The sequence below is a fragment of the Hemicordylus capensis genome, chromosome 6, assembly GCF_027244095.1.
Source record: "Hemicordylus capensis ecotype Gifberg chromosome 6, rHemCap1.1.pri, whole genome shotgun sequence".
In the NCBI taxonomy this organism is placed as follows: domain Eukaryota; kingdom Metazoa; phylum Chordata; class Lepidosauria; order Squamata; family Cordylidae; genus Hemicordylus; species Hemicordylus capensis.
In genome coordinates this window covers 168725631-168751649 of record NC_069662.1, presented here as the reverse complement: position 1 = coordinate 168751649, position 26019 = coordinate 168725631, and the positions used below count along the sequence as shown (strand labels likewise).

The window sequence follows — 26019 nt, the reverse complement described above, 5'->3', positions numbered from 1 at the left end:
ACACAAAAGAGAAAGAGAAAATCACTTCTGCTACACGCCCCTCCCCCAATCAGCTCCAAGTATATTTACTCCAAAGCAGGGGCGGATTACGCTTTTTGCCACCCATAGGGAAAAAGGATTTTGCCACCCTTTTACCTTAATCAAAAAAGGCCTGCCTTTAAAAAAAAAAAAGGTAGAATGGCGGGGGGGGGGGGCTTTCTCCTCACGCACTTCACCCTTGCTGCAGCAGCTGCTGCCGACAGAGAGGGGCGGCAAAATCTGAGGAGGACAAGGAAAATTTGCTGCTCCTCAAATGTTGCCACCGTAGGCAAATGCCTCCTCCTCGGCCTCTCCGTTAACCCACCGTTGCTCTGAAGTCAAGCCTCAAGTCAATACGTCCAACACAGAAGCTCAGCCTGGGCGTTCTTCTAGCTCCCGGGTCAGCTTTTCACAGGCAAGGGGTTGCCATGGATGGAAGCCATCACTCAACCACCTCAGGGGACCCAGTTTGGGAACCCTCAACAGTGCCGGATTTAGGCACTAGCTAAATAAGCCTCAGCATAGGGCTTCACATTAGGATACACCTCTGAATACCAAAAAAGGGAGAAATATGATGTTTTCGATGTTATGCAATATGCCAACACAGTGCAGGTGGTATTGCTTATTCAGTGCAGTAACACTGAACTGTGTGACTGTCCTTGTGCTTCTATGCCTTAAAGGTTCTCATAAACACCAAGTAAAAAATCAAGATGCATTTTCGTTTAGACCCTGTTTGTAACGCAAATAGGTTTACTGCAGGTTTATAACTAGTGGTGTTAGATTATTGGTCTTTTGATGCATCTTTGCCAAGAATATATGTAAACAATGCTTTGCTATCCTCTCTGTTAGAATCTTCAAGAGGGAAGGAAACCAGATACAACTACTGCACTCTGTGAATGGCCGAACAGAATCTCTCCAGCTGTTGCTGGAATACAACTCCCATCATCCACTGCTGTGACATATCGGGGGTGGGGGTGGTGGGAGTGAAAAGCCTCAGACTGGCCACCTCTTGCTTCCACCAGTAGTTGTTCTAACCTGCATGCATCTGGGCCGGGGGGCTCTTGCACCCATCTTCAGTCAGGGCAATTCTTAGACACCCAAGCTGCAGTGTTTGGCTCCAAACATGCACGGAGTTGAAGGTCCCTGGGATTTTTGTAACCTGCTGGTGTGTGCAGAGTGCTCTGGGGGCCTCCCTCACCCCGACAAAGAAGGACTAGAGTGAGAAATAGCTCTCTGGGTTGGGGGTCAGGGGCCTGGGTTATGACAACAGGATGGGGCCCTTCAAAAGGCCCCATAGCATTCCAAAACTTATTCTCTAAGCTGTAACTCCTCCACAGATGGAAGTCTGAACCAGTTCAGACAATGCAAATGCTTAAGGGTGTTCCACAGTTACATCACATACAACCTAGGACAGCATTGATCACTGGGGCAGGGGTGGGGGGCGAAATAGGTTCCAAATCACAACTCTGGATCTAGCCAGGAACATATGCCACGCCAACTCACTCTGGGGTTGGGGGAAGGCTTCAGCTACAAGCCTCTACTCACAAGAAGACTCCAACGCCATCCTCATACCAACCAACACCATAGTCAAGATTTCACATTTACCTTTTGCTCCCAGCAACTGCTGGTGAAGGCGGTCCAGCACAGAACCCATGCTGCTGGGACAAGGAGCTCAACAGCCCCCACACTGCTCCAGAGAGAGAGAGAGCGCGCAAGCTCTTTTTGCCACTTCTAGCTCTTCTCAGTAACAAAGCACAGGAGAAAAAAGCCCTGGGAGGGCCCTCTTTTAATCAAAGGTGAGCAAGGGCTGGTAGCTGAGGCTTGCAGGGGCTTCTGGGAAAGGGGGTGTGTGCCCTTCAGGTATAAAACCTGACTTTTAAAGCGAAAGAGTGGTTTTGTCTTAGGTAGTCTCAATCAGAGGCTTTTATTCTCTTTCTCTTGACACTGACAGCCCACTCGTCCTCCAGTAATAACAACAAATATTTATATACTGCTTTTCAACAAAAGGTTCCAAAGTGGTTTACATAGAGAAATAATCAATCAATCAATCAATCAATCAAAAGAATGGATCCCTGTCCCCAAAGGGCTCACAATCTAAAAAGAAACATGTTTTAATGTTGTTTTTAGAATATGGTTTAAAAAAATTTAAATTGTTGTGTTTTAAATTTCTTGTTTTTGTTTTTAACTAATGTTTTACTTTTGTTTTTATCTTCTTGTCAACCGCCCAGAGACGTGAGTTTTGGGCAGTATAAAAATATGTTCAATTGTATAAATACATGATAGACACCAGCAACAGCCGCTTGAGGGACGATGCTGTCCTGGGGCTGGATAGGGCCAGCTACTCTCCCCCTGCTCAATAAAGAGAATCACCATGTTTAAAAGGTGCCTCTTTGCCCAGTTAGCAGGAGTAGGCAAGGAGCCCAAAGCCGCCTGCCAGGTTTTGTTTATCCTCACAACAACCCTGTGTGGTAGGTTAGGCTGAGGGAGAAGTGGTGGTGGCTGGCCCAGAGCCACTCAGTGGGTGTCAAAACTGGGTCTCCCCAGCCCTAGTCCAGCCCTCTAACCACTGCACCGTGCTGTGTGCGTTCAGCCTTCCTCCCAGGGGAGCGTGCATTGCAGTCTGAGTCACGGTTCTCTCTTCCTGAGCTGGAGCACATCTTGGAAGCGGGTCTGGAGAACCTCAGTGGTGGGCAGAGGGGTGTGAGGCCAAAGGGCCTTCTGGCCATTGCACCGGCAGAGGCTGGGGGTTCAAGCTGGACCTCACGTCCCCCTCCATGCATGGCCAGGGCAACCTGTTTCGGAGTCCTTGGAGGAAAGGACGGGACGCACAGCGTGGTTAACAAGCTCCTATATTGGGGTCCTCAGAGGATGTTGGACTACAACTCCCATCATCCCCAGCCACAATGGCCAAAGGTTTGCCAACAATTTCCAGCTTGAGAAGCAGAGATGCAAGTTTTGGGCAGTACAGAAATATTTTAAATAAATAAATATAGCTGAGGGCAGGGACTCCCAATCTGTAGCTTTCTAGATGCTTCTGAACTACAACTCCCATCATCCCCAGCCACACACACACACACACACACACACACACATATATCTCTGGCCTAGGATGGCCAGATATATTTTCTGGCAGGGCTCAGTCAAGCATCCAGCCAACTTTAATGTATATGCTGCTTTTCTGTCTTCTTGGCACTCACAGCCATTTACAACAAATCCTTCAAATGCAAGACAAATCCAGTAACAAATAAATCAATAAAACACAAGACATTTCTAACCAATTCGGTCAACAGTGAACATCAAATAATTCAAATTCAAAATTCAAACTAGGCAGCAACAACATTAAATAATCCAACGAACGCATGACGACAACAGTTCCGTTCATTTACACTTCTAACAGCATCAGAACCGCTGCATGACAGGCAGAAATCCAGTAGGTGAAGCTTCCCCCACCATACCTGCATGCTGGGAGAACTTTACCTGTTGAATTTCTGCTTATTGTGTAGCAGTTAAAGGTGCAGAGCCCTGCCAGGGGTGGGGGTGGGGGATTAGCCAGCAGCAAGGAAGGAAGGAATCCCAGTTTCCATTGGAAAGGCCAATAGCAGGTCCAGAATAAAACAAGCCTATTGCAAACAGCAGGACACGTTGGACTGCAAGCATCAGGCCTCCCCCCCATCGAGAGGCAGGCTGCCCACGCAGTGGCCCCTCTTGAACTGGCTCCCGGCCTCTGCTCCTACCCTCCCACCCCGATTCCACGCCTGTCTTCCTCTGCTGCACAAGATGGCTGCCAGGACGCCAGTCTTGGCCATGATGACGCCTTATGATTTTGTGCAAATGCACTGAGCAGAAGCCCCTGTGATTTAACGGAGAAATGCTGGGTTAGAATTTGGATATTTTCTATCCCAACGCGTCCCTTACGCATTTCGACATGTGAGCTTCCGTTCGCTTTCCCCAAGGACTCATATGCTCCATTTTGTGGTCTCTCAAGCACCCTCTTTGCACTAAGAGCACGTTGCCTTTTGCATCGCATCCTGGGAAGCGAAAATTACGTCACCAAGGAGTAGGGCTGCCCCTTCTTCCCCTGCGGCTGCTTGGCCGGGGTTACACACACAGAGATGAGGCCAACTTCATTCTCCAGCAAAGTGATGGAGACCTGAATTGACAGAGTGGAATCTACCGAAGCCTCGGAGACACAAAAGGGCCGAGGGAAATTCAACAGTGCTGTGACTGCACAGACTCTTTTTGTGGGGGGGGGGGTTGGAGAAGCCGTCCCATTGGCCCTTTGAGGAGCAGTTTGTACTCTCCCAGGGAGGGAAAGCTGACAGATCTCTAACTGGTTCTGACTACTTCTCTCATTTACTTGGTTCTCTGAGAGCCTGGGGCAAATGCACAGCAGGAGGGAGGAACAGGGGAGGGTAAACAGGATAAAACTTCCCCCGCCAACCAAAACAAAAGAAGCCACCGTTTTGTCAACTTCACTCCATGGTTGGTAGAACACTTGCTTGAAGCTATGCCATATTTCCCTTCCCACAGTTCCTTACAGTGCAATCCTGTTTTCTTTGACACAAGTCTCGCTGTATCCAGTGGGGTTTACTCTCTGGTAACTGTGTGTGCAGGACTGCGTTTGTTTGTTTAGGAGGGTGTCCCAGTGGTGTGTCCTTTGAGGGGGTCCAAAGCTGATCCGTAAACCTCCCCCTGCCCCAGCTCCTGATTCCAAAGTGTGACCTGAGGGCATGTCTCCTTAGAGGAAACGCATGCATCGTGCCCAGGATACTATTTGTGCATCTCAAAGGGGGCTGTCTTCTGGTCTCGGAAGTGTATGGTATGGGGCAGCCCCAACAGGGGCAGTCCTTCCATGAGACGAGGTGAGGTGATAATCTCCGGCTGCAGATTATTGGGGCCCCTCTGCCAACAGAGTGGCTCTTTGCTGCCACCTCCTCTACCTTTGCACGGGAAATGCCTGTCCTCCTCCACTCTTTTCCTTGTGTGCTGCTGGGCTGATTATGAAAAGGGAAGGAGGTGGGATTCATCATCAGCGCTGCAGCACCAGAGGAAGGGAGGAGGGCAGTGGTGGCTATCGCTGACACAAATGAGGAGGAGGAGCCAGAAAAGTGTGAGTGTGTGCACGTGAAATCAAGGGGCAGCTATCACTGCTGCCACTTAAAAAGAAAGGGTAAGAGGAAGTCTGCATACAGGAGAGGGGCCTTGGGCCACCCCCAGAGCCCAAAACGTATTGTGTGGGGCAGGGCCATATACCCTTTAGTTCCTTAGGAACTGGGAATGAGGCACCAGGTGTAATCTCATGCTTTTCTCTAACTGCCTAAAAGCTGTTTAATTCTTCCCTGAGGTTTAATGGGTTAATGCAGTGCCCACTTACCAAGAAGCCATTGATGACGCTGTACCTCTAACCACTGGGTAAGCTGGTCATCCGTGAGGAGAATTCTACCTCGGACCTAAGATGGCCACTTCTCAAGACTGAGGTGATCCTTTTCCAGGCTGGATCCCTGCCACACACACACACACACCTTCCAAACCTTCAGCTTAAACTGCACCAGATGTAACCCTGTCTCAACACCTTGCGTTGTGTTGAAGCAAGGGGAGGTCAGAAAAGAGAAAGCCTTGCAGGTGATCCTATTATCAGCCTCATTAAGTCAGGGAATCCCCAGAAACTCTGGCCTACCTTGCTTCCTTCCTCTGCAGTCGGGGTTTCCAGCCGTGGGTCCAGAGATGTTGTTGGACTACAACTCCCATCGTCCTCAGCCACAATGGCTGATGGGAGTTGTGGTCCAACCACATCTTTGGACCTGCGGTTGGAAACTTCTGCTCTACAGCTTTCTCCATTCCACTTGTCTTCCGATGGGACACTGTGAGGGTGGATTTGCTGGCCCAGAGCCTCAGAGGAGCAGTCCACATTCCTAGACCCAAGACCCTGTCAGCAAGACCCCTCTCACCATGGGGGGCACGACCTCCCTTTCCTCAAGCGTCCCCTCACCCCCTCACCGACCCTTTCTACAGTGTGGCAACCTGTAAGGGTGGTATCCAGGCCCTCCACTGTGCTGTTTCAGTCTGTGCGAGCAATACTGAGCTAGATAGACCAATGGTCTGACTCAGTATAAGGCAGAGACTGCATGTGAGTCCATTGGAAGGTTCCATCGCCTCATTTGGTGGCTACTCAGGGACAGGCCTTCTCTTTTGCCACCCCAAGACTTTGGAATGTGCTCCCTGCCAAAATAAGAGCCTCTGATTTATTTATTACATTTATATCCCACTCTTCCTCCAAGGAGCCCAGAGCGGTGTACTACATACTTGAGTTTCTCTTTCACAACAACCCTGTGAAGTAGGTTAGACTGAGAGAGAAGTGACTGGCCCAGAATCACCCAGCAAGTCTCATGGCTGAATGGGGATTTGAACTCGGGTCTTCCCGGTCCTAGTCCAGCACTCTAACCACTACACCACTCTGGCTCTCTCTTCTCAGTTTCTGACAGCTTTCAAAAAGACCCTCAAGATACATTTATTCATCCAAGCTTTTAACTAGATTTGTAGCACTGTGGATTTGTTTTAAACTGTTTTAATTCCCGTTTTCATGTATATTATATTTGTCATATAATTTATATTATATTTATATTATATTTGTAATATAATTTATATTTCATGTATATTATATTTGTAATATAATTTATAATATATATTGTAAACCACCCAGAGACATGAGTTTGGGGCGGTATTAAATATACCAATACATAATGTGAGTGCTGTTTGGGGTATTCTAAAAAAGCCACGTCAGAAGCCTGTAGCAGCTAATCCGACCATGCCTTCTGTCCTGGTTCACCACGGGCAGCCCAACAGCCCACCGCTCGGGTCTGCTGAGATCCCTGCTGCGCTCTCCAAAATATCTGCTGCGTCAGAGGCCGGGAGATAATCCTCTCCGGTCAGGGCATCTAATCAAAAGTAGGTCTGGACTCATCTTCTGAGCTGGGAGGAGAAGTTCAGTAGGGCGACTTGTCTTCCATTTAGCCCTGAGTATTAAGAGACACAGCAGTGATCGGGCTGCTTTGGGAACCGGAGCCTGAAACATTCCCTACAGCTTGCAGTAAATCCAGAGGGGTATCGTTGAGTCGGCATAAGCAGGTGCATTTGACAGCACAGACATAGAAGATGGCAGCTTCTAAAATCGACATGCTCCTTGCCCAAATATATTCAGTAACATTTATTCTTGGGATAAGCAGTTATGGGGTCACAGCAGGGAGCCATAGGAACATAGGAAGCTGCCATATACTGAGTCAGACCATTAGTCCTTCTAGCTCAGTATTGTCTACACAGATTGGCAGCAGCTTCTCCAAGGTTGCAGGCAGGAAGCTCTGTCTTGGAGAAGCTGCCAGGGAGGGAACTTGGAACCTTCTGCATGCAAATGTTCTTCCCAGAGCGGCCCCATCCCCTAAGAGGACAATCCGACAGTGCTCACACATGTAGTCTCCCATCCATTTGCAAACCAGAGTGGACCAAGGGGACAAATCATGCTTGCTCCCACAAGACCAGCTCTCCTCCCTTTCAGTCAACGGAGGGAAAGTTGTACGCTGGCATCTTGAGCCCGGACGCATAGCATTTGTACACACACCCATACTAGTTTAGAGGAAGTAGGCACACTCATGGAGGAACAGCAGTCTATCAGTGGCAACCAGCCAAGACAGCTACATAGATCCTCCCTGGTCAGAAGCAGTCTACCTTTGAATACCAGCTTCAAGGGGTGCACACTGCAGGGGACAGCTGCTCCCTTCATGTTCTGCCGCTAAGTGTCCCATAGACATCTGGCTGTCTACTGTGGACAGATGGACAGATGGGATGATGGATTAGATGGGTCGTTGTTGGTCCTATCCTGCAGGGTTCCACTAACATTCTTATATGCATGCACTCTAGAGTTAAGATGTGTCCCCCCCCCGCCCAAGAGATTTAACTTCTAGAGACCTTCTAGAGGAGGGCTTCCCAACCTTGGGTCCCCAGGTGGTGCTGGACTACAACTCCCATCATCCCCAGCCACAATGGATGATGGGAGTTATAGTCCAACAACATCTGAGGACCCAGGGTTGAGAATTCCTGCCTTACACCATATGGGGTGTTAGTAACACCAATAGGCCACAAGTGTTTGGGCTGAGGGCAGAGAGACAACTCTGTGGCAAAATGAGTATCAGAAGCAGCACAAGCTCTTTTGATGAAACAACGCTCATCAAAATGCAAATTAAAATCTAAACGGCTAAGGGGATGGGCCTTGGGACCATGGTGCCCATTTATCATTTCAAAAGGTCTTTGTTTTGGGACCCATGACTGGGATTTGGACTGCACAGTTCTCTTTGGAAGAAGATTGCAGGAAGATTTGCTTTATATAGAATTCCCAGGGCCAGACGCTCCAATCTGGAGCAAAGCACATCAACACACGGCAGTGGCTTCAGCCTGAATGGAAAGGAAAGGAATCAAAATTTTTGAATTGGGATAATAACATCCAAAGTGTGCTAAACAGGGTCACTGAATCTCAAAGGCACATAATGAAGGGACCTGTTTTGAAATGTTCATTAAATGGTCTGGCAGGCAGCGGGGACCTCATTTTGTTTCATTTCAGTCTTTTTCCTTTTGGTTCCTGAGCTCTAAAGCTGCATTTATGTCAGTGAGACTTTTCTCTGGAGCAATAAGGACTGAAAGCCTAACTTTAAAAAACACCTGGACTTATAGGTGTTGAAGTCTAACACCTAGCCTTTAAAAAACACCTGGACTGGTGTTGCATGTACATTTTTTATTGTTCATTTCTTGATACTCGTCCCAAGGGGTCACCACGCTGTTTTATCTCTGGAAGGACTGGCTTAGGATTAGCCCACTGTAGGTCTTGCACTGAGGACCCATTCCAGAGAAGCAGCCTACGGAAGGGCCACCAGGCCCAAGGAAGGAAGGAGCAGGAACGGGTTTATCAACAGGTGACAGAGGCAAGCACCTGAAATACTGAGACTGGGGAGCAGAGGGCATTTCAGTTATTCTTTTTTTAAAAAATTAAGGTATCTGTAACAGGGGTTCTCAAACTGGGGTCCCCCTGGGGACCACAACTACCATCATCCACAGCCATAATAGAACCTTGGATTAGAGGAAAATAATTTGCTAATTAATTAAGCACCGAGCTCTGCAGCCCCCCTGCAAAAAGGGGAGGGGATCTTGCCCCCCCATCCCAGAATCAGACCCCTCGGTCTCCCACATCACGTACTGGCTCCTAGCTCAGGGATCCGGGAAATCAATCCACGCCACCCACAGGCTCCGTCCATGGCCAGCACATCCCTCCACGTCTCCCTCTCAGAGTGCCAGGATTCCCCTCGGGCTCCTCCTCCCAGGCGCGCAGCCAGCTGGAGGCATGGGGTGTACCTGCCACACCCCAAAATTCTCTTTCCTCCCCAGCCTCACTGATTCTTTTCACTGAACATTTTATAACCTGCCTCCCCTGACTTCTGCAAACTTCCCACCCGCCACAAAAAAATTTTTTGAGGCTGGTTACAGTCCTGCCTCCTGCCCCTGAACTTCCCGGTTCTGCTAGGCCCCGGACCGCGGGCCTAGTTTTGGCTCCAACCCCTGGCTCTTACCCAGGAGGTAAAGTAATTTGTGCCGGCAAGGCACAATGCCTTGTGATTGTCTTTGGTAGAATATTATTTCTTATTTATTTATTTAATCGATTTCTATACCGGAGGGGTTGGCCATGGCCATCTCCCGCCCAGTATGAGATGATGCCTTTCAGCACCTTGCTAGATCGCTGCTGCCCGATATAGGCATTTCCCATAGTCTGGGGAACATACCAGCAGGGATTTGAACCGGCAGCGTCTTGCTCCCCCAGGCAAGTTACTTCCCTGCTGCACCATTAGGTATCAGCCTAGTGCTTTTTCAGTTGTGATCAAAACAACACTTCTAACGCTCGAGGCTGAAATCTATCAGCCAGCTAGGCGGCCCTCAGATCTGGCCAGGATGACTAAGGGCTGCTTTTCACCTTTGCAGAAACTGAGTCATTCTCGGCTGCAGTGCTGACAAGGACCACAGTCAAACACAAGTGTACAGCAGATACAAGAACTGGTATAAGATAGAGGCTCACAGCATAAGCCGGGAGCTCCTGGGTTCAAGTCTCCTCTCAGCCACAAACTCAAGATCTGGCAAGTCGAACTCCACTTCCAGTCTGAAATCTGGGGATAATCATCAAGTCAGGAGCTGCAAGCTTCTGGAGCTCAAGCTGGATGGGACCTTCTCTTCCCACCCCACCCCACCCCATCCCAGGGTTGGGGGGAGGAATTGCCTCACCCTAGAGGGGATATTGAAACAGTTGCTAAGAAGGATGACACTCATGGACCCCACCCGTGAAACCAGCGACTCCGACACAGATCCGACACAGCCACAGGGCCCCACCCCAATCACCTCCTAGAGAGACCCCAAGAACAATTAAAATGGTGAAGCCAGAGAGATGGCCCCCACATTCCAAGAGAGAGAGCTCTCCCTGGCAGCACAGGGCCTCTCTTCACCCCTAGAGAAAAAGCAGCCCTCTAAGATCATTTGGGAGGGGTCCCAGCTTTATATAGTGGAATACCCAATCAGCTGCTCACTGGGAGACACCTGACCACGAGTCAGCCTATTCTTGGATACAGTCGCTACAACTGGGATTGGGCTGAAGATTTCCTTAGCTGCGGAACCAACAGTTGTGAACAGGATAAAGTGCTTCATTTCCTAGGGTTGCCAACTGCCTTAAGAAGGGAGCTTGCCCTGCTCCGGTGCCTTTAGCTGTAGCTTGATGTGCAGAAATCAGCAGATGAAGTTGTTCACAGCACAGAAATAAATGTGATCAGCTCTAAATGTCAACAGACCATTCTGCTGTTCAAAGCACAGCTACAGTAACCAACAGAAAAGCTGGCAACCACAAGTCTTGCAGGCCAGGGATCAAAGTCAAAAGTACCTATTTCCTATTAAAGCAAGGCAGTAGCCTATATGTCCAAATACTGGAGTGATTTCCGACTGGCCAGCTCCCCACCTCCCCTCCACCCCCAATCTGTCCTTTGATCAGCAGCCTGACACCTTAACAGCTTTTCCTGTTACAATCTCCATGCAGGGAAATGCTGGCCTTGTGGTAGGAAGCATGAATTGTCCCCTTTGCTACGCAGAGTCTGCTCTAGTTTGCATGTGAATGGGAGAGAAGATGTGTCTCCCCTTCGGGGATGGGGCCGTTCTGGGAAGAGCACCTGCATGCTCCAAGTTCCCTCCCTGGCGCTGCCAAGATAGGACTGAGAGAGAACCCCGGAGAAGGAGGCGCTGCCAGTCTGTGTAGACAATCCTGAGCGAGATGATGGACCAATGGTCTGACTTGGTAGGAGGCAGCTTCCTCTGTTCCCAAATGGCTCATTTGCTAAATTTCGGCATGCCAGGTTGCAGTTAAATCACCTTCTGGACCAGTGTCCCATTCTTCCTCCTTCCTCCCTGGAAGTCAGTGTCTCTGTTTTGCAATAAGTCGTTTTTACACGGCAAACATTTCCGTGAATGTACATTTACTCCATCTGTGTATTTGTGCTGGCAGAGGTAACACTTCCAGCCAGGACAGGAACAAGAGAGGGCTGCCAGTCAAAGGGGAAGGGGGCTGGAGAAAGCAGCGGGATTTCTGGATGGGAAGAGAGCCAAGGTCCCTGCTTGCTGCTGGTCCAGATGTGAAAGAAGTCTCAAATACCCCACTCCCCTTCCCGCCCTTCAATCCGTGGACAAGTGCTAACCCGACTCAGCTGCCAGGAGGTGTTTGGCTGGGTGAAGAGGGCCTCCCTCCCTGATCCCTGCTAATCCCAGCAGGCTTTTCCTCCCCTAGAGGTAACTGGCCAGAGGGTCACAGCATCTTCTCAGGCTGTAAGGGGGGGGGGCGCTCTGCAGGCTGTGGCCAGCGGCACCCGTGCTCTGGATTCTGAGTCAGCCGGGCTTGGAGGAGTTGGAGGAGTGGGCTGCATCACTCTGGACTGCAGAAGGTCTCACTTCAGCCCTCTCTCTGGACTGAGGGGAGGAGAGCTGGTCTTGTGGTAGCAAGCAGGGCTGATCCCCTTAGCTCAGCAGGGTCTGCCCTGGTTGCATATGAAGGGGAGACTAGAAGTGTGAGCACTGGAAGATCTTCCCCTCAGGGGATGGAGCCGCTCTGGGAAGAGCAGAAGGTTTCCAGTCCCCTCCCTGGCAGCTTCTCCAAGAGAGGTCTCAGAGAGAGATTCCTGCCTGCCACCTTGGAGAAGCCGCTGCCAGTCTGTGAAGACAATACTGAGCTAGATGGACCAATGGTCTGACTCAGTATATGGCAGCTGCCTATGTTCCTATAAGTGCGTGACACATTTTTTTAATGCAGAACTAATGGACCCGGGCACAGAGCATCTGCACCTCTAGTTGAGCCCAGCCGTCCCCCCCGCTGCCATGCCGCTGCCTCACCCCAGTGGGCCAGGGCCAGGCCGTCCTGCTACCACCGCCTCCCTCCACCTCGCCGTCCTCCTCCCCGGCTTCACCTGCCACCCATCCTCCTCCTGCTGCCCGTCCTCCTCTCACCCGTCACCCCAACCAGCTCCTGGTGCGTGCTCCTCCCTCCCAACCTTACATGTGTTGCCCCCTCTGGGCCCACCATTGGTCGTGGCTGCAGTGGGGGGCGGAGCTTGCCACATCCCCACGCATCCCCTCTACAGGAATTAATTATATAGAAGATGTTGAGAGGGATCAGCCCACTCCCTGCCGTGGTATTTTCTGCTTTCCAGGAGTTCTTGCCATTCAACTAGGCAACCTGAACAATCCAGCCCAGGGGTGGAACTATAACTGAGCGGGTGGGTTCAAAGAACCCGCCACCCCGAGCTCCTCAGGGGCCCCCAGCTCCACCCTCCCTATCTTCTTCATTATCTCCCTCACCCCAAGGGGCCGCCAGAGAGAGGGGTGAACACGGGCCCCCTCTCCCCTACGCCCCTGATCCAGCCTACCACCTCGAGACAGTACCTTCTCCTTTCGGTGCACCAGTAAGGCCAAGGCTGGGTTATCACCCAGCCTTGCTTCCTAAAGAAAATCAGTGCTCACGTCCAGTGTTTGAAGCCATTCATCCACTATGAACCCACAGAGGCCCCAGGCGCCAAGCAATTGACCCGGGCCACGTGCCCAGGTAGACCAGTGCTATCAGTGGCCTGGCCCTCACTCTTGCCGACTAGAAGACTTCCCCACTAGCCACCTGATAGAGATCTTGGCCTCAGCACTGGCCCATTCCATGCCACACCCTAGCCACAGTTGCACAGATGATCTGGAAGTCCTATGCGGCTATCAGTGCCAAATAGGGTTGCCACTCTGGTTCTCTGGCAGGGCTCCTGTGCCTCTAAGACCAAGTCTGTTGCACCAGTGTAGCCTGGGGTCCCTGGGTTTTATGAATCCTTTCCTTTTGAGCTTGCCTGAAAGGCTGAAAAACAGCAGGTGAAATGCTACCTGTCCAGTTTCTGCCTGTTGGGCAGCACAGGTGATATGAAGGCTGCCTTCTACTGAGTCAGATCCTTGGTCCATCTGGCTCATATTCTCTGCACTGGCTGGCAGCAGCTCACGAGGATTTCAAGACAGAGAAGGACCATTCTGCTATAGATGCTGCCAGACCCTGAAACGTCTTTTACCCGCCAGGAATGTGCTGTATCCCTGGCCAGGAGAACAAAGCAGTCTATCAAGAAAGGATCCACAGAGCTCAGGGCTGCTGTGCTATGCTGGTGCAAGAGCCATGGTGTCTGGCCGCACCAGTGGAACTAGGGTTGCCAACTGACCAAAGCAAAAACCAACCTAGCCTGCTCTCGGGCCTGGTCTGCAAAATCATACACACTATTTCACTTCATGGAGATAATGTTGGCATGCTAATGGCATCACATCAACCGGGTGTTAAAGGCTCCGTTACAGCAGCCTGTTGAAAAGTTGGCAACCCTAGACGCAACAAGCCCTGAGCCTATAAGCTACTTTCTCCTTTGCATGGCGATCTCCAGGATTTAGGTTGGCTTTTAAATCAGCATTACCTTCAGGGCTCAGGCTGCCTCCAGGGAGGGAGATTCCGAGATGAGTGAAATGAGCTGGAGAGCTTGATCAATACTTTTGACAGACACCCCCCTTACCAGTGAACTAGGGGCTGACTGGCTAATTGGTTTAGCACCTTCCCCTCCCACCACCTAGCTCCTTTAAAGCACGGCTTGTTCAGCTTATCCAATTTAATTTTGTTTGGTGCCTTCTTAAAAAGAAACAACAAATCATACACTTTTAAGAGTGGGAAAATTGCTCCCCGGGAGGAGGGAAAGGTGGTTCGTGATGGCACAAGCCCCTGCCAATCTGTGCACAGCCAGTTTCTGCCCCACTCACACCACAGATTTTTTTTTTCCTGAACTCGATCCCCAGAAAAGGTTTGTACACACAAAGAGGTGCAGCAAGCCACTTAGGGTTCTAGGCTTCTGCAGGCCCTTCGCAGTCCAAAGAGTATTTATTTTTATTTATTGTATTTATTTAACTTTTTATTTTCTTTTATTGTGGTCTTAAACCAACATAATTTAACATATTTGTATAGCACCCAAAACGCAGGTCTCTGGGCAGTTTACAACATATCAATAAAAACAACAAATAAAAAGATTAAAACATAACAACAATTTAAAATTTAAAACGTTAAAACTATGAAAAATCACCAAACCATTAAAACAGTATCTAAATAAAAGCCTGGGTGAACAAATGCAACTTGACTGCCTTTTTAAAAGTTGTAAGAGATGGGGAGGCTCTTATTTCAGCAGGAAGTGTGCCCCAAAGCCTCAAGGCAGCAATGGAGAAGGCCCGTCCCTGAGTAGCCACACCAGACCAGCTGGTGGCAACTGCAGACGGACCTCTCCTGATGATCTCAATAGGCGGTGTGATTCATAGTGAAGAAGACATTCTCTTAAATACCCAGGGCCCAAGCTGCTTAGTGCTTTGTATGTTATAACCAAGACCTTGTACTTTGCCCGTAAACTTATTGGCAGCCAGTGTAGATCTTTTAAGATGGGAGTGATATGGTCTCTCCAAGATGACGCAGAGACTAGCCTGGCTGCTGCATTCTGGACCGACTGCAGTTTCCGGACTACATACAAAGGCAGCCCTACACAGAGCGCATTGCAGTAGTCAAGTCTGGAGGTAACCAGCAGATGTACTACCGTTCTGAGGTCATTTATCTCAAGAAACTGACACAGCTCATGTATTTGAGAAGAGAGCTGGTCTTGTGGTAGCAATCATGACTTGTCCCCTTAAGCTAAGCAGGATCTGCCCTGGTTGCATTAGAAAGGGAGACTAGAAGTGTGAGCGCTGTAAGATATTCCCCTTAGGAGATGGAGCCGCTCTGGGAAGAGCATCTAGGCTCCATGTTCCCTCCCTGGCACAATCTCCAAGAGAGGGCTGAGATAGATTCCTGCTTGCAACCTTGGAGAAGCCGCTGCCAGTCTGTGTAGACAATACTGAGCGAGATGGACCTATGGTCTGACTCAGTATATGGCAGTTTCCTATGTTCCTATGTTCCTATCAGCCAGAGCTGATAAAAGGCACCTCTGGCCACTGGCTCAGCCTGGGACACCAGGGAGAGTTTTGTGTCCAGAAGCACCCGCAGACTGCGTACCTGTTCCTTTTGGGGAAGTGTGACTCCATCCAGAACAGGCAGATCAAGATCATCTCTTGAGTTCCGACCCCGTGCATTAAGTACCTCCAACTTATCTGGATTCAGTCTCAGTTTGTTACCTCTCATCCAGCCCATCACCACCTCCAGGCAGGCATTTAGGGAGATTGTGCCTTCTCCTGATGATGCTGATATGGAGAAATAGATTTGGGTGTCATCAGGATACAAATCTCCTGATGATCTCTCCCAGCGGTTTCATGTAGATGTTAAACAACATTGGAGACAATATGGAGCCCCGAGGGACACCATATCGAAGTTCAGATTTTGAAGAACAGCTAACTAACCCTAACCCTAACCCTAACCCTAATCTGCCCGAGAGGTAAGAGTAGAACCACTACAAAGCAGTGCCTCCCACCCCCAACCCCCTCAGATGCTCCAGAAAGATACTATGGTTGATAGTATCAAAAGCCGCCAAGAGGTCCAAAAGGACCAACAGAGTCACACTCCCTCCGTCAATTCCCAATTGGAGATCATCCATCAGACCGACCAAGGCAGTCTCCACCCCAACGCCCACCCCAAAGCTGGTCTGAAACGGGTCAATCCAATACGCTCTTAACTGAGTCTTGTATTTTTAAAAATCTTGGCTGGCTCTAGAAAACAGATATTGACATAGAAATATGACAGGCCTACGTGGAGATATGTGCTTGCCCATCTCATTTATCAATCTGGACCTTGACTCCTCTCTTGCTAAGGCTCAGTGGACTCGCCAATCAATAAGTCACAAACTGACTTTTCTACACTGCAGATTTCCCCTTCTCAAGTCCCTCACACCTCTCTTATATATTGCAAATTGTACTGAAATGTGAAACATCAATAGAAAATAGTAGGGTTTTTTTTTTTTTTTAAAAATGCTGGCTGTGGCTGGCAACTTTGTGGGTGGAAGCGTCTCAAAAAGCATGGGGTTCCCTGCTCTGCCCTGCTCAGGAAATATTACCAGGGTGGCCCAAGAGGAAAGTCAGCTCTCCCTCCGTCTTTGCTGCACCTGCACAAAACAACTCGTTGCAGAGCGGCTGGAGACCACCCCGTTCCCCCTTCTTTCCCGCATTTCACGGCTGTGCCAAGAAGCAGCCCCTGAATAATGAATGAAATTCTCTTCAGGCAGAGATGCTTCATCTTTCTTATGCATCCACACCCGGAGCTATTAGGCACAAGATGGCGAAAGGCCAAAAGACCTACAGTTGCCAGGGCGTCCTATGCCTTTGGGGACCTTCCAGGGCAGAGGTGTCCAGCTGCGGCCCTCCAGCGGTTTTTGGCCTACAACCCCCATAATCTCACTGGGATTGGGGATGATGGGAGACGTAGGCCAACCACAGCTGGCAGGCTGCAGCTGGACACCCCAGTTCTAGGGTAGGGCTTCCCAACCTTGGGTCTCCAGATGTTGTACTCAGGGGTGTAGCTATAACTGAGTGGATGGGTTCAAAGAACCTGGGGGGCCCCAGCAACTGAGGGGCCCCAGTTCCACTCCTCCCTATTTTCTTCATTATCTCCCTCACTCTGAGGGGCCTCTGGGGAGAGGGGTGAACACGGGCCCCTTCTCCCCTAGCTATACCCCTGGTTGTTCTACACCTCCCATCACCCCAAGCCTTCAGCCATTGTGGCTGGGAAGATGGGGACTGTGGCCCAACTCAGGGGCGTAACTACCATTAGGCAAGGGGAGGCGGCTGCCTGGGGGCCCCCACACCTCGAGGGGCCCCCCAGAGGCAAGTCACATTTAAAGTGAGTGTGTGTGTATCGGCGAGGGGCCCATTTTAAAATTTTGTCTCTGGGCCCACTCCAGCCTCGTTATGCCCCTGGCCCCACTACATCTGGGGACCCATAGCTGGGGCCCCCTCTTCTAGGGCTCTTCACTGAATGGTCAGCTTTACTTTTCACAAGTGGTGCTGAATCATTTTAGTTACAGAGACATCCGGAAAAATATTCAGATGGGGACTCTATCTTATTTCATTTCATTTCATTTCCAAATTTGTACACCACCCCAAACTTCTGTCTTCCATTTTGGTTCTGCCATTCAAAGTTTTGGCCAGCCAATGCAAAGAGAGGCAATGAAGTCCTCCGTTTCCTTCTCCAGAACAGACTGACCCAAGAAGGAGAAGAGAGACGTCTAGCCGTTCAGTGCAGGCAAAGCTCTGCTTCCTCACCATCTTAAACCTGATCCAACATGGTTTTCCTCAAATATGACCTACATCATTCCATGGGCTAACGGCTAAGCAACTGTGCATCAGAAAGCAGTCCAGATTGCCAAAATAACTCCTAACAGTTCGTCTGCCGTTGCCACCAGCTCGTCTGGTGGCTACTCAGGGATGGATGGATGGGGCCTTCTCAGCTGTTACCCACAAGCTTTGGAATGTGCTCCCTGCTGAAATAAGAGCCTCCCCATCTCTGACAACTTTTTAAAAGGCAGTCAAGATGCATTTCTTCACCCTGGCTTTTAATTTGATAGTGTTTTAATTGTGCTTTTAATAGTTTTAACATTCTAAATTTTAAATTGTTGTAAGGTTCTAATCTTGTTATCTGTTGTTTTTATTGTTTTGTTGTAAACCGCCCAGAGACTTGCGTATGGGGCAGTATACAAATGTGTTCAATAAATAAAATTAAATAAATAGCAGAAGAGCAGTCAGGCCACTGGGTTATAACCAGCAAAGGAGACAGAAGTCTGGGTTTGGGCAGTTCCCTGGCACCAAGAAGCTTTTGTGGGGTGGGGACTGCGAAGGCATGTTGTCTTTGGAGGATTGTTGCGACCTGGACTGCTCACTCTTTCAGGCCCAGCTTGTATATATTTGTAAATAAAGAGATCTTTCTAAAATGCCATTTGGTCTCAGGACTCTCTCCTTACAAGGAAATGGAACAAGTTTGCTCCAATGAAGCATCCTGCTACTCAGGAAAATGGGGAGTACGACACAGTCTATTTCCCCCCCACACCCTTTTTTTTTTTTCTTTTGCGGGGTGGTCTCTTTCCATTTCCAACACCACTTCTTTGAGCATAAGAATTAATCTGTTTATGTATCCAGTAGCAGATAGGATGGGAACATCGCTCAGTGGCAGAATGTCTACTCAGCATGCAGAAGGTTCCAAGTTCCCTCCCTGGCAGCATCTCCAAGATAGGGCTGGGAGAGACTCCTGCCTGCAACCTTGAAGAAGCTGCTGCCAGTCAGTGTAGACCATACTGAGCTAGATGGACCAAGGGTCTGACTCAGTATATGGCAGCTCCCTGTGTTCCTGTATTCCTCATGTAATCTCAGCACAGGGCACTGTATTAAAAAGTGGAAAGCATCAAAATATTTTGATGCTTTGCTTTGTTTTCTTTGAGGATTACAAAAATGAACGCAAAGATTTACAAAAATGCACGCGAGCCCATTTATTGAGGGGCAAAGAGTTGGGAAGAGGCAGAGCTGGAAGGCGGAGGGAGCCTCCTCTTTGGAAAGGGCCCCCCCTCCACTGTGAATGGCCACTAAAGCCTCCCAGAGCGCCTGATGCTGGAGTCAGCAATCTCTCCTTGCACTGAGGCGGGGTGGGGGTGAGCTGGGGAAGTTGCTGGGGTTGCAGTTCCAGCAGAGAAAACACAGACGCCAGGCCCACAACCTCCATTCAACCTTAATTCCCCAACGGGACAAGAGTTTCCAAACAGGAGCAAAAAGTATATTCCCCATCAATCCTCCCTGTAAAGATGTGGTTGGAAAGAGGCTGTAAAGATGCTGTTTTATTGTATCTTAAAATTTTTATTCCTGATCACTGATTGATTTTAACCATTTTATGATATTTGTGAACCGCCCTGAGCTAGTTTGTAAGGGCAGTCTGAAAATCGAACAAACAAACAAACAAATAATAAATACAACCCCCATCATCCCCCAGGTGCACTGGCCTTTGGCCATTATATGAAATATCAAAATCCCTGATGGCATCCGTTAATTCCCTACACCAACGGCTATGATCCTCTGCCCCTTATTTATATCCCGCCTGGTGCCCTGCTGGATCTCGCCCAACCCTCACATTTTCCTTGCCGTTTATCTTGGATGGCTCCCCCATCTTTCGGAATGTGGCTCCATCGTGCTTGAGGACTTCTTCTTCACTCCTAGCCTTCGTCCCGCGTCCTCTTCTGATCTGAGTCCACATGAGAGCATCAGAACTGCCCTGCTGGATCAGGCCCCGCAAGGAAGCCCATCTAGTCCAGCATCCTGTTTCCCACATGGCCCACCAGATGCCCCTGGGAAGCCCACAGGCGAGAGGTGAGGGCATCATGATGCTGATGATGCTGATGCTGATGATGAATTTGATTTCTATACCGCCCTTCCAAAAATGGCTCAGGGCGGTTTACAAAGAGAAATAGTAAATAAATAAGATGGCTCCCTGTCCCCAAAGGGCTCACATTCTAAAAAGAAACATAAGACACACACCAGCAACAGTCCCTGGAAGTTCTGTTCTGGGGGTGGATGGGGCCAGTCACTCTCCCCCTGCTAAATAAAGGGAATCACCACATTAAAAGGTGCCTCTTTGCCCAGTTAGCAGGGGACTCTCTCCTGCTGTTGCTCCTCTGCCACTGGGATGGAGAGATGTCCTGCCTCTGAGGGACCCACATTCTGGGACCCACAAATGCACTTGCCAGCTTCCCACTAGATAATTTCTTTTTATTTCTTTTTTAACCTGGCCATCATCATCATCATCATCATCATCACTTATGATGACCTTAGATCAAATGCAGACACTTGCTGGACATTGTGCGGGGCCCCAGAGAGACTCAGGAAGCGGCAAAAGGTCTCCCTGCTTGCAAAGTGTCTCTGAGGCTCCATGCAAGAGGGGTGAGTCTCCGCCTCCCTCATGGCTCAGAGCTGCAGGGATGGTAGGCCAGGGAGGCTCTCAGAGCAGGCCCAAATCTCAGGGCCCCCTCACACGCAGGACCCCACAGCTCCCCTTCGGGCCGCAGGGTTGGCAGTGAGCACAAATGCTTGCTGGCGATCAAGGCCAGCAAGCATCTGTGAGCCTCTGCATGTTTTTCTTTCTTGGTTTTCCTTCCCTGCTAACTGGACAAAGAGGCACCTTTTAACAGCGGTGCTCTTACATTTAGCAGGGGGAGAGCAACTGGCCCTATCCATCCCCAAAAGAGCACCCCTCCAGTGGCTGTTGCTGGTGTCTGTCTTATATTTCTTTTTTAGATTGTGAGCCCTTTGGGGGACAGGGAGCCATTTTATTTATTTGTTTTATGTAACCACTTTGCTGAAAAGTGGTATATAAATATCTGTCGTATTCATATTCGTATCTATCTCTAGGCCAGGGGTACACAACTTCAGAGCTCCTGCAGATGCTGAACTACAACTCCCATCACCCCTGACTACTGGCCACTGTGGCTAAAGAATGATGGGAGTTGTAGTACAAAAACTGCTGGAGGGTTGAAATTGTTGAGCCCTGCTCTAGAGCAGTTCTTCCCTGTAACAGGGATTTCCAGAGGATGTTGACTACAACTCCCATCATCCACAGCAGCAATGGCCAAAGGCCACGGCAGCTGGGGATGATGGGGGTTGTAGTCAATGACATCTGGGGGTCCCTGTTACAGGGAGGGCTGCCCTAGACCAGAAGTTCCCAAGCTGTGGTCCTCCAGATCTTGCTGAACCACAACTCCCACCATCCCCAGCCACAATGAACTGTAGCTGGGAATGATGGGAGTTGTAGTTCAGCAGCATCTGGAGGATGACAGCTTGGGAACCTCTGCTCTAGACCAATGCTACCTCCTCCTAGGTTGCTGGGTGAGCTGCCCCCACATGCGAAGCACCCTTGGTTGGCTCTGTGAATGGGACTCCAGCTCAGCACATGCAGAAGTTTCCAGGTTCAACCCCTGGCAGGCCTGGGAAAGTCTCCTGCCTGCAGCTTTGGAGAAGTCGCTGCCAGTCAGTGTAGACTGTACTGAGCTAGATTGACCAATGGCTGGACTCCGTATAAGGTGGCTTCCCATGTCCCTATGTTCCTGGTACTCCAGAAGTCAAGTTTCTTTATTAGTATTATTAGCATTATTATTTCTGTTTTGGATTGTGGTGCCTACTATCCCAAGAAACTAAGGTTGAAAAGAAACAGCCAACTGTTAAAGCCAGAGTTCTCGCCCACAGGTCCCCAGATGGCGTTAGACTACAACTCCCATCATCCCCAGGCACAACCCTGGCTCTCAGTCCAGAGAACCTGCAGGAAAGGGTGCCGAGGGCTGTCCCCTCCAGGAACCCTCTGCATGAATCCGTCTTCGTGAGATGGTCTGTTTCCATCCGAGGTCCATTTCGCCCCTGCCTGATGACAGCCACAAGAAGCCACCCCAAGGGGGGACAGGAGGCCCTGCAAACAGGAGCAGCAACAGAGGGACAATACGGGAGTCAGCGAGAGCAGCTTGATGCTAGGGGTGCCAAGAGGTCTCCTGGCAGCATTCCTGGGCTCTCACCACCTCTGCAACAGGGCAGGAGACCCGCCAGTTCAGCCTTTCTCATCACGGCATCTCCAAGCCATGGACAAAGCTGGCTGTTGAATTTCCACCTTTTTGTGTACTTGTTAAACAGATAGGAGCCTTGCTGGGGTCTCTACCTGGCAGGACTGGCGTGTCCTGCAGAACACCAGGTGAGGATGCCAGAGGAAAGGCAGCCTTCTCCCAGACTGCTCAGTGGTGACCAGGCGACAAATGGGCAAACAGAAATGGTCCCCCTCCTATGGGCCCCTGTGTGGTGGCCAGATGTACAGAAAATGAGCTTCTTTGCCTTTAATAGTTGTCCAGTGTGCAGCGTTTTGCTCACGCCTCTGTCAGCGGCACCGAATTAGCTCTTGTGTGCAGCAATTAAAGGTACAGGCCTCCTGCTAGCTCTTGCCTCTGCAATCTCTCTTCTTCCCTCCTAGGCTGGAGAGGATGCGGCTAGGCCCCCTGGAGCAGGGATGGGCAGATTTCAGGCTTACAGGAGATCATTGGTTTTGGTTTTATTTCTACCACCCACCAGATTCAGGTGCAACGGAGTGGCCAGGACAGGCCTATGAGACCCACCCCCTGGGGCAGCAGCCTGAGCATCCCAGCACAAACCTCCACCGAAGTTCCTTCAGATCAGAGATTCTAACCCCAAGCATCACAACTGGACAGCGGAGCTGCACAAATACGCCTGAACAAAGGCAACCGCTGAATGCTCCTCTTTGACAGGCGAGGAACATGGAAGCTGCAGGAGAGAGCCATGCTCAAGAAGACGCGGGCCGTGGCAGAGAACTGGGGGTTTCGGCTGTTTCTTTACTCGCTCTTGTCAAACGATGGGAAGTTGGGGCCCCTTCCTGAGCTGGATCGGTCTCCTGCCTCCCCACGCTCTTGCTGAAAGGCTCTCTCCCTCCCGCCCAGTGCCCTAGTTCTGCACGCTCCTGCCTGCCTACCTTCTCTATCTGTCCAGATTTCCCTCCCTGGAAGCTTGAATAATAGACCCGGCAAGAGCTCTCTCTGGGCTGGGAGTGTCACACTTCCCCGGTCTGTACAGAACCGAATACCACACACACACACACACACACACAACACGCCACCTTCGACTGAGTCAGACAAGTCATCCATCATCTGACTCAGCACTGTCTACACGGACGGGCAGAAGCATTGCAGCAGTTTGCAGGTTCCAGGCAGGAGCCAGGCCGCCGGGAGGCAGGGGCTGCCAGGGACGGAACCGGCCGCCTTCTGCAAGCCAAGCTGAGGCTCCACCACCGCAGGCCAGGGCTTGTTGTTTCCAGCTGTATTTGAGCCTCTCTGCGAGGGGTTCGCTCACGGAGGTCTCAGCGGAGGCCAGGCTGGAACCCAGTTCAAAGCACAACGTTCTGTCCAGCACCAAGATTCTCAGCCTTGGGTCCCCAGAGGTGGTAGGACTAGAACTCCCATCACCCCCCCCAGGATGATGGGAGTTGTAGTCCAACAACCTCTGGGCACCCAAGGCTGAGAAACCCTGAAGCACAAAGTTGAAGTGGGACTCCCCGGCAGTTAGCCCTTCTTCTCAAGGAGCTTCGACTCTTGCCCAGATGATGGTCTGTGGGTGTGGCAGGCCTGCCAATCATGCCAGAGATAAAACCAGCCATTGCTCATTCACATACATTAATAAGTCTAAATATTGTGGCTGAGATGGAAGCAGGGCAATAGCAGGTGTCATAGAAGGAGACAGGTGAGGTGGCCACCTTACCTTTCCTTTTGGGGTGATGTGGGCTTGGCAGCAGAAGCACCATTCCAGATTTGGGGGTGGGGGGGGCGGAGGGAGCAAATTGTCAAAAGTTTAACAATGTGTTCTCAGATACAGTCACAAGCAGGGCTGTAATCTCATCACACAGACACAGGAGTAAATCTCACTGGACACAATGAGACTCCCTGTGGAGTAAAAATGCACAGGATTGCAGTGCTTTTTGCTGCAGCAGCAACAACAACAACAAGTGTATCTTTAAAGTGCTGATTCTGGTTAATTCCTAACTCATCAGTATCTTGTATATCGCTCATAATATTGCAACAAGATCAGCAGAGGTCAACCAGGCCCTTAGGAAGCAAAAGGATGCGTAACTTTGGCCCACACATGCTGGGACAAGGCCCGTTTAGGACCATCGCGGCTTGTGCCTGTGGAGGGAGGGCGCTCTCTGGAAAGGGAAGTGGGGGGGTACTTGGAAACCAAGGTGAAGGTCTGACCTCTGCGCCCTCCCTAAATGGCATGGGGGAGGGGGTTAGGAAGAGGCCTGGAAACCCCTCCCCTATGCCCCCCTCCTCATTTGGAGAAGCGGGCACAGGGGGGAGGGGCGGACCACCCCCCTTTCCCTGGGAAATCACCAGAAACGCCACCCTGAACAGATCCGTGGTCCGGAGCGCTTGGCAGCTTCCCACGTTTGCAGGCAGCACGAGGAACGTTCTGTGTGTCCTGCTGCTGCCTAAAAGAAGGCAGAGGGGCCGACTCATTCCCAGGGGGGGCTCAGAGTCTTCCTGGGTAGCCCCTTTGCACATAGCTCGGTCTGCCTGCGGCACCCCCCGCTCTAGAGCCAGACAGGCAACTGAGGGGCGGGGGCTTGAGAAGCGGGCGGTGGGGGGAGAGTCCCCCTTCCTTTGGGCAGTGGTGTGCAATGATTAGAGCACCAAGCCCCCCCCCACACACCCGCACCTTAAGGGGAGGGAAGAAGAAGGCGGCGGGGGAGTTGTACGCCTGGTTCTCAGTTGACCTTGGGGGAGTGGCCTGGCCTCCAAGATAAGAGACCCCCCCCGCTCCCGCGATCCTCCTTCCCCCTCCCTCCCGAAAGGTCCGACTCCTGGTGCTTCTTCTCTAGTATCGGGTTCTTCTAACCTCCACTTTTCAAAGCCCCTCCCTCGTCCGTGCAAGGAGGAGGGGGGTGTCTTCCTCCCCCCGCCCCGCCCGCCACCCCCGCCACGCAGCAAGAGAGAGGTCAGCAGGCAGTGACCAGCAGGCAGGACTTCTTCGAACCGGGCCGGGCCGGCTCCTCTGCGCGGCGGGGCCCCCTCTTGCCTCCTGTGCGGGGGTGATGCGGGGGGAGGAGAGGCCCAAGCCGTAGGGGAGGGAGAGAGGGGGCAGTCCGCCTGCAGGCTCCTTCCAGGTCCAGTCACACCCCGCAGGGGCCAGCCCAGCGGCTGCAGGAGCAACGTCGTCGCTGCCGTCCCCCCCGCCCTGCTCCTCCTCGGCCCCACATCCGCCCCCCCTTCGCCCGCCCCCTGCTTCCCCCCTCCCCGCCACCATCGAGCCTCCCCTGTTGCATCCCCCTCCTCCCCCCCATCCTTGGCCGCCCTCCCCCTTCTCTCTCCCCCACCTCCCCGGCTCGCTTCTGGAGCTGGGGGGCGCCGCTTACCTGGCTCAGGTGCCTTCCGGACGCCGGGGTCCCTGGGCAGCAGCGGAGCAGCAGCCGCCGCCGCCTCCGCCTCCTGGGCTGGGATGGCTTCGCCGGGCATGGTGTGGCATCCAGGGCAGGGGCTCTCTGGCTGGCACCACGGCAGGGAGGGAGGGGCGGGCAGGGGGCGTGTGCCGGCCCGGGCGGGCGCCTCCGAGGGGCTCTGCTGCTGCTGGAGAACTAGGGATGGAGATGATGGAGGAGGAGGAGGAGGGCTGGAGGCTGCGCCGTGCCGTGCCGCTCCTGGGGAGCCGGGCGGGGGGAGGAGGGAGGGGAGGCTGGAGTCGGCTGCTGCTGCTGCCGCGGCCGCCGCCGAAGAGCTCTGTCATCCCAGATGATGTCAGCGGCGGCGGCGGCGGCGGGGCTCTTCGCCTCCCCCCCGCGCGCACCTCCCCTCTGTGGAGGGAGCCGGCTGGGCAAGGTGGGGGGGGGGGGTGCGTGTGTGCCAGGCACTG

At 51.4% G+C, this 26019-nt stretch overlaps 1 protein-coding gene across 2 annotated transcripts in view; it reads right to left on the bottom strand.

Moving 5' to 3' along the window:
• LOC128330114 (NAC-alpha domain-containing protein 1-like) overlaps positions 1-25779 on the bottom strand; it is a 56192-nt gene extending 30413 nt beyond the window's left edge. Inside the window, exon 1 of one of the 2 annotated variants that reach the window (XM_053262437.1) lies at positions 25526-25779. In XM_053262437.1, the coding sequence (XP_053118412.1) occupies positions 25526-25625 (100 nt within the window). In that variant the 5' untranslated portion in view covers positions 25626-25779. Of the gene's footprint in view, positions 1-1623; positions 1837-25525 lie in introns of those variants that run through there. The other variant, XM_053262439.1, reaches the window with a different exon arrangement.
• Positions 25780-26019: the final 240 nt, after the last annotated feature.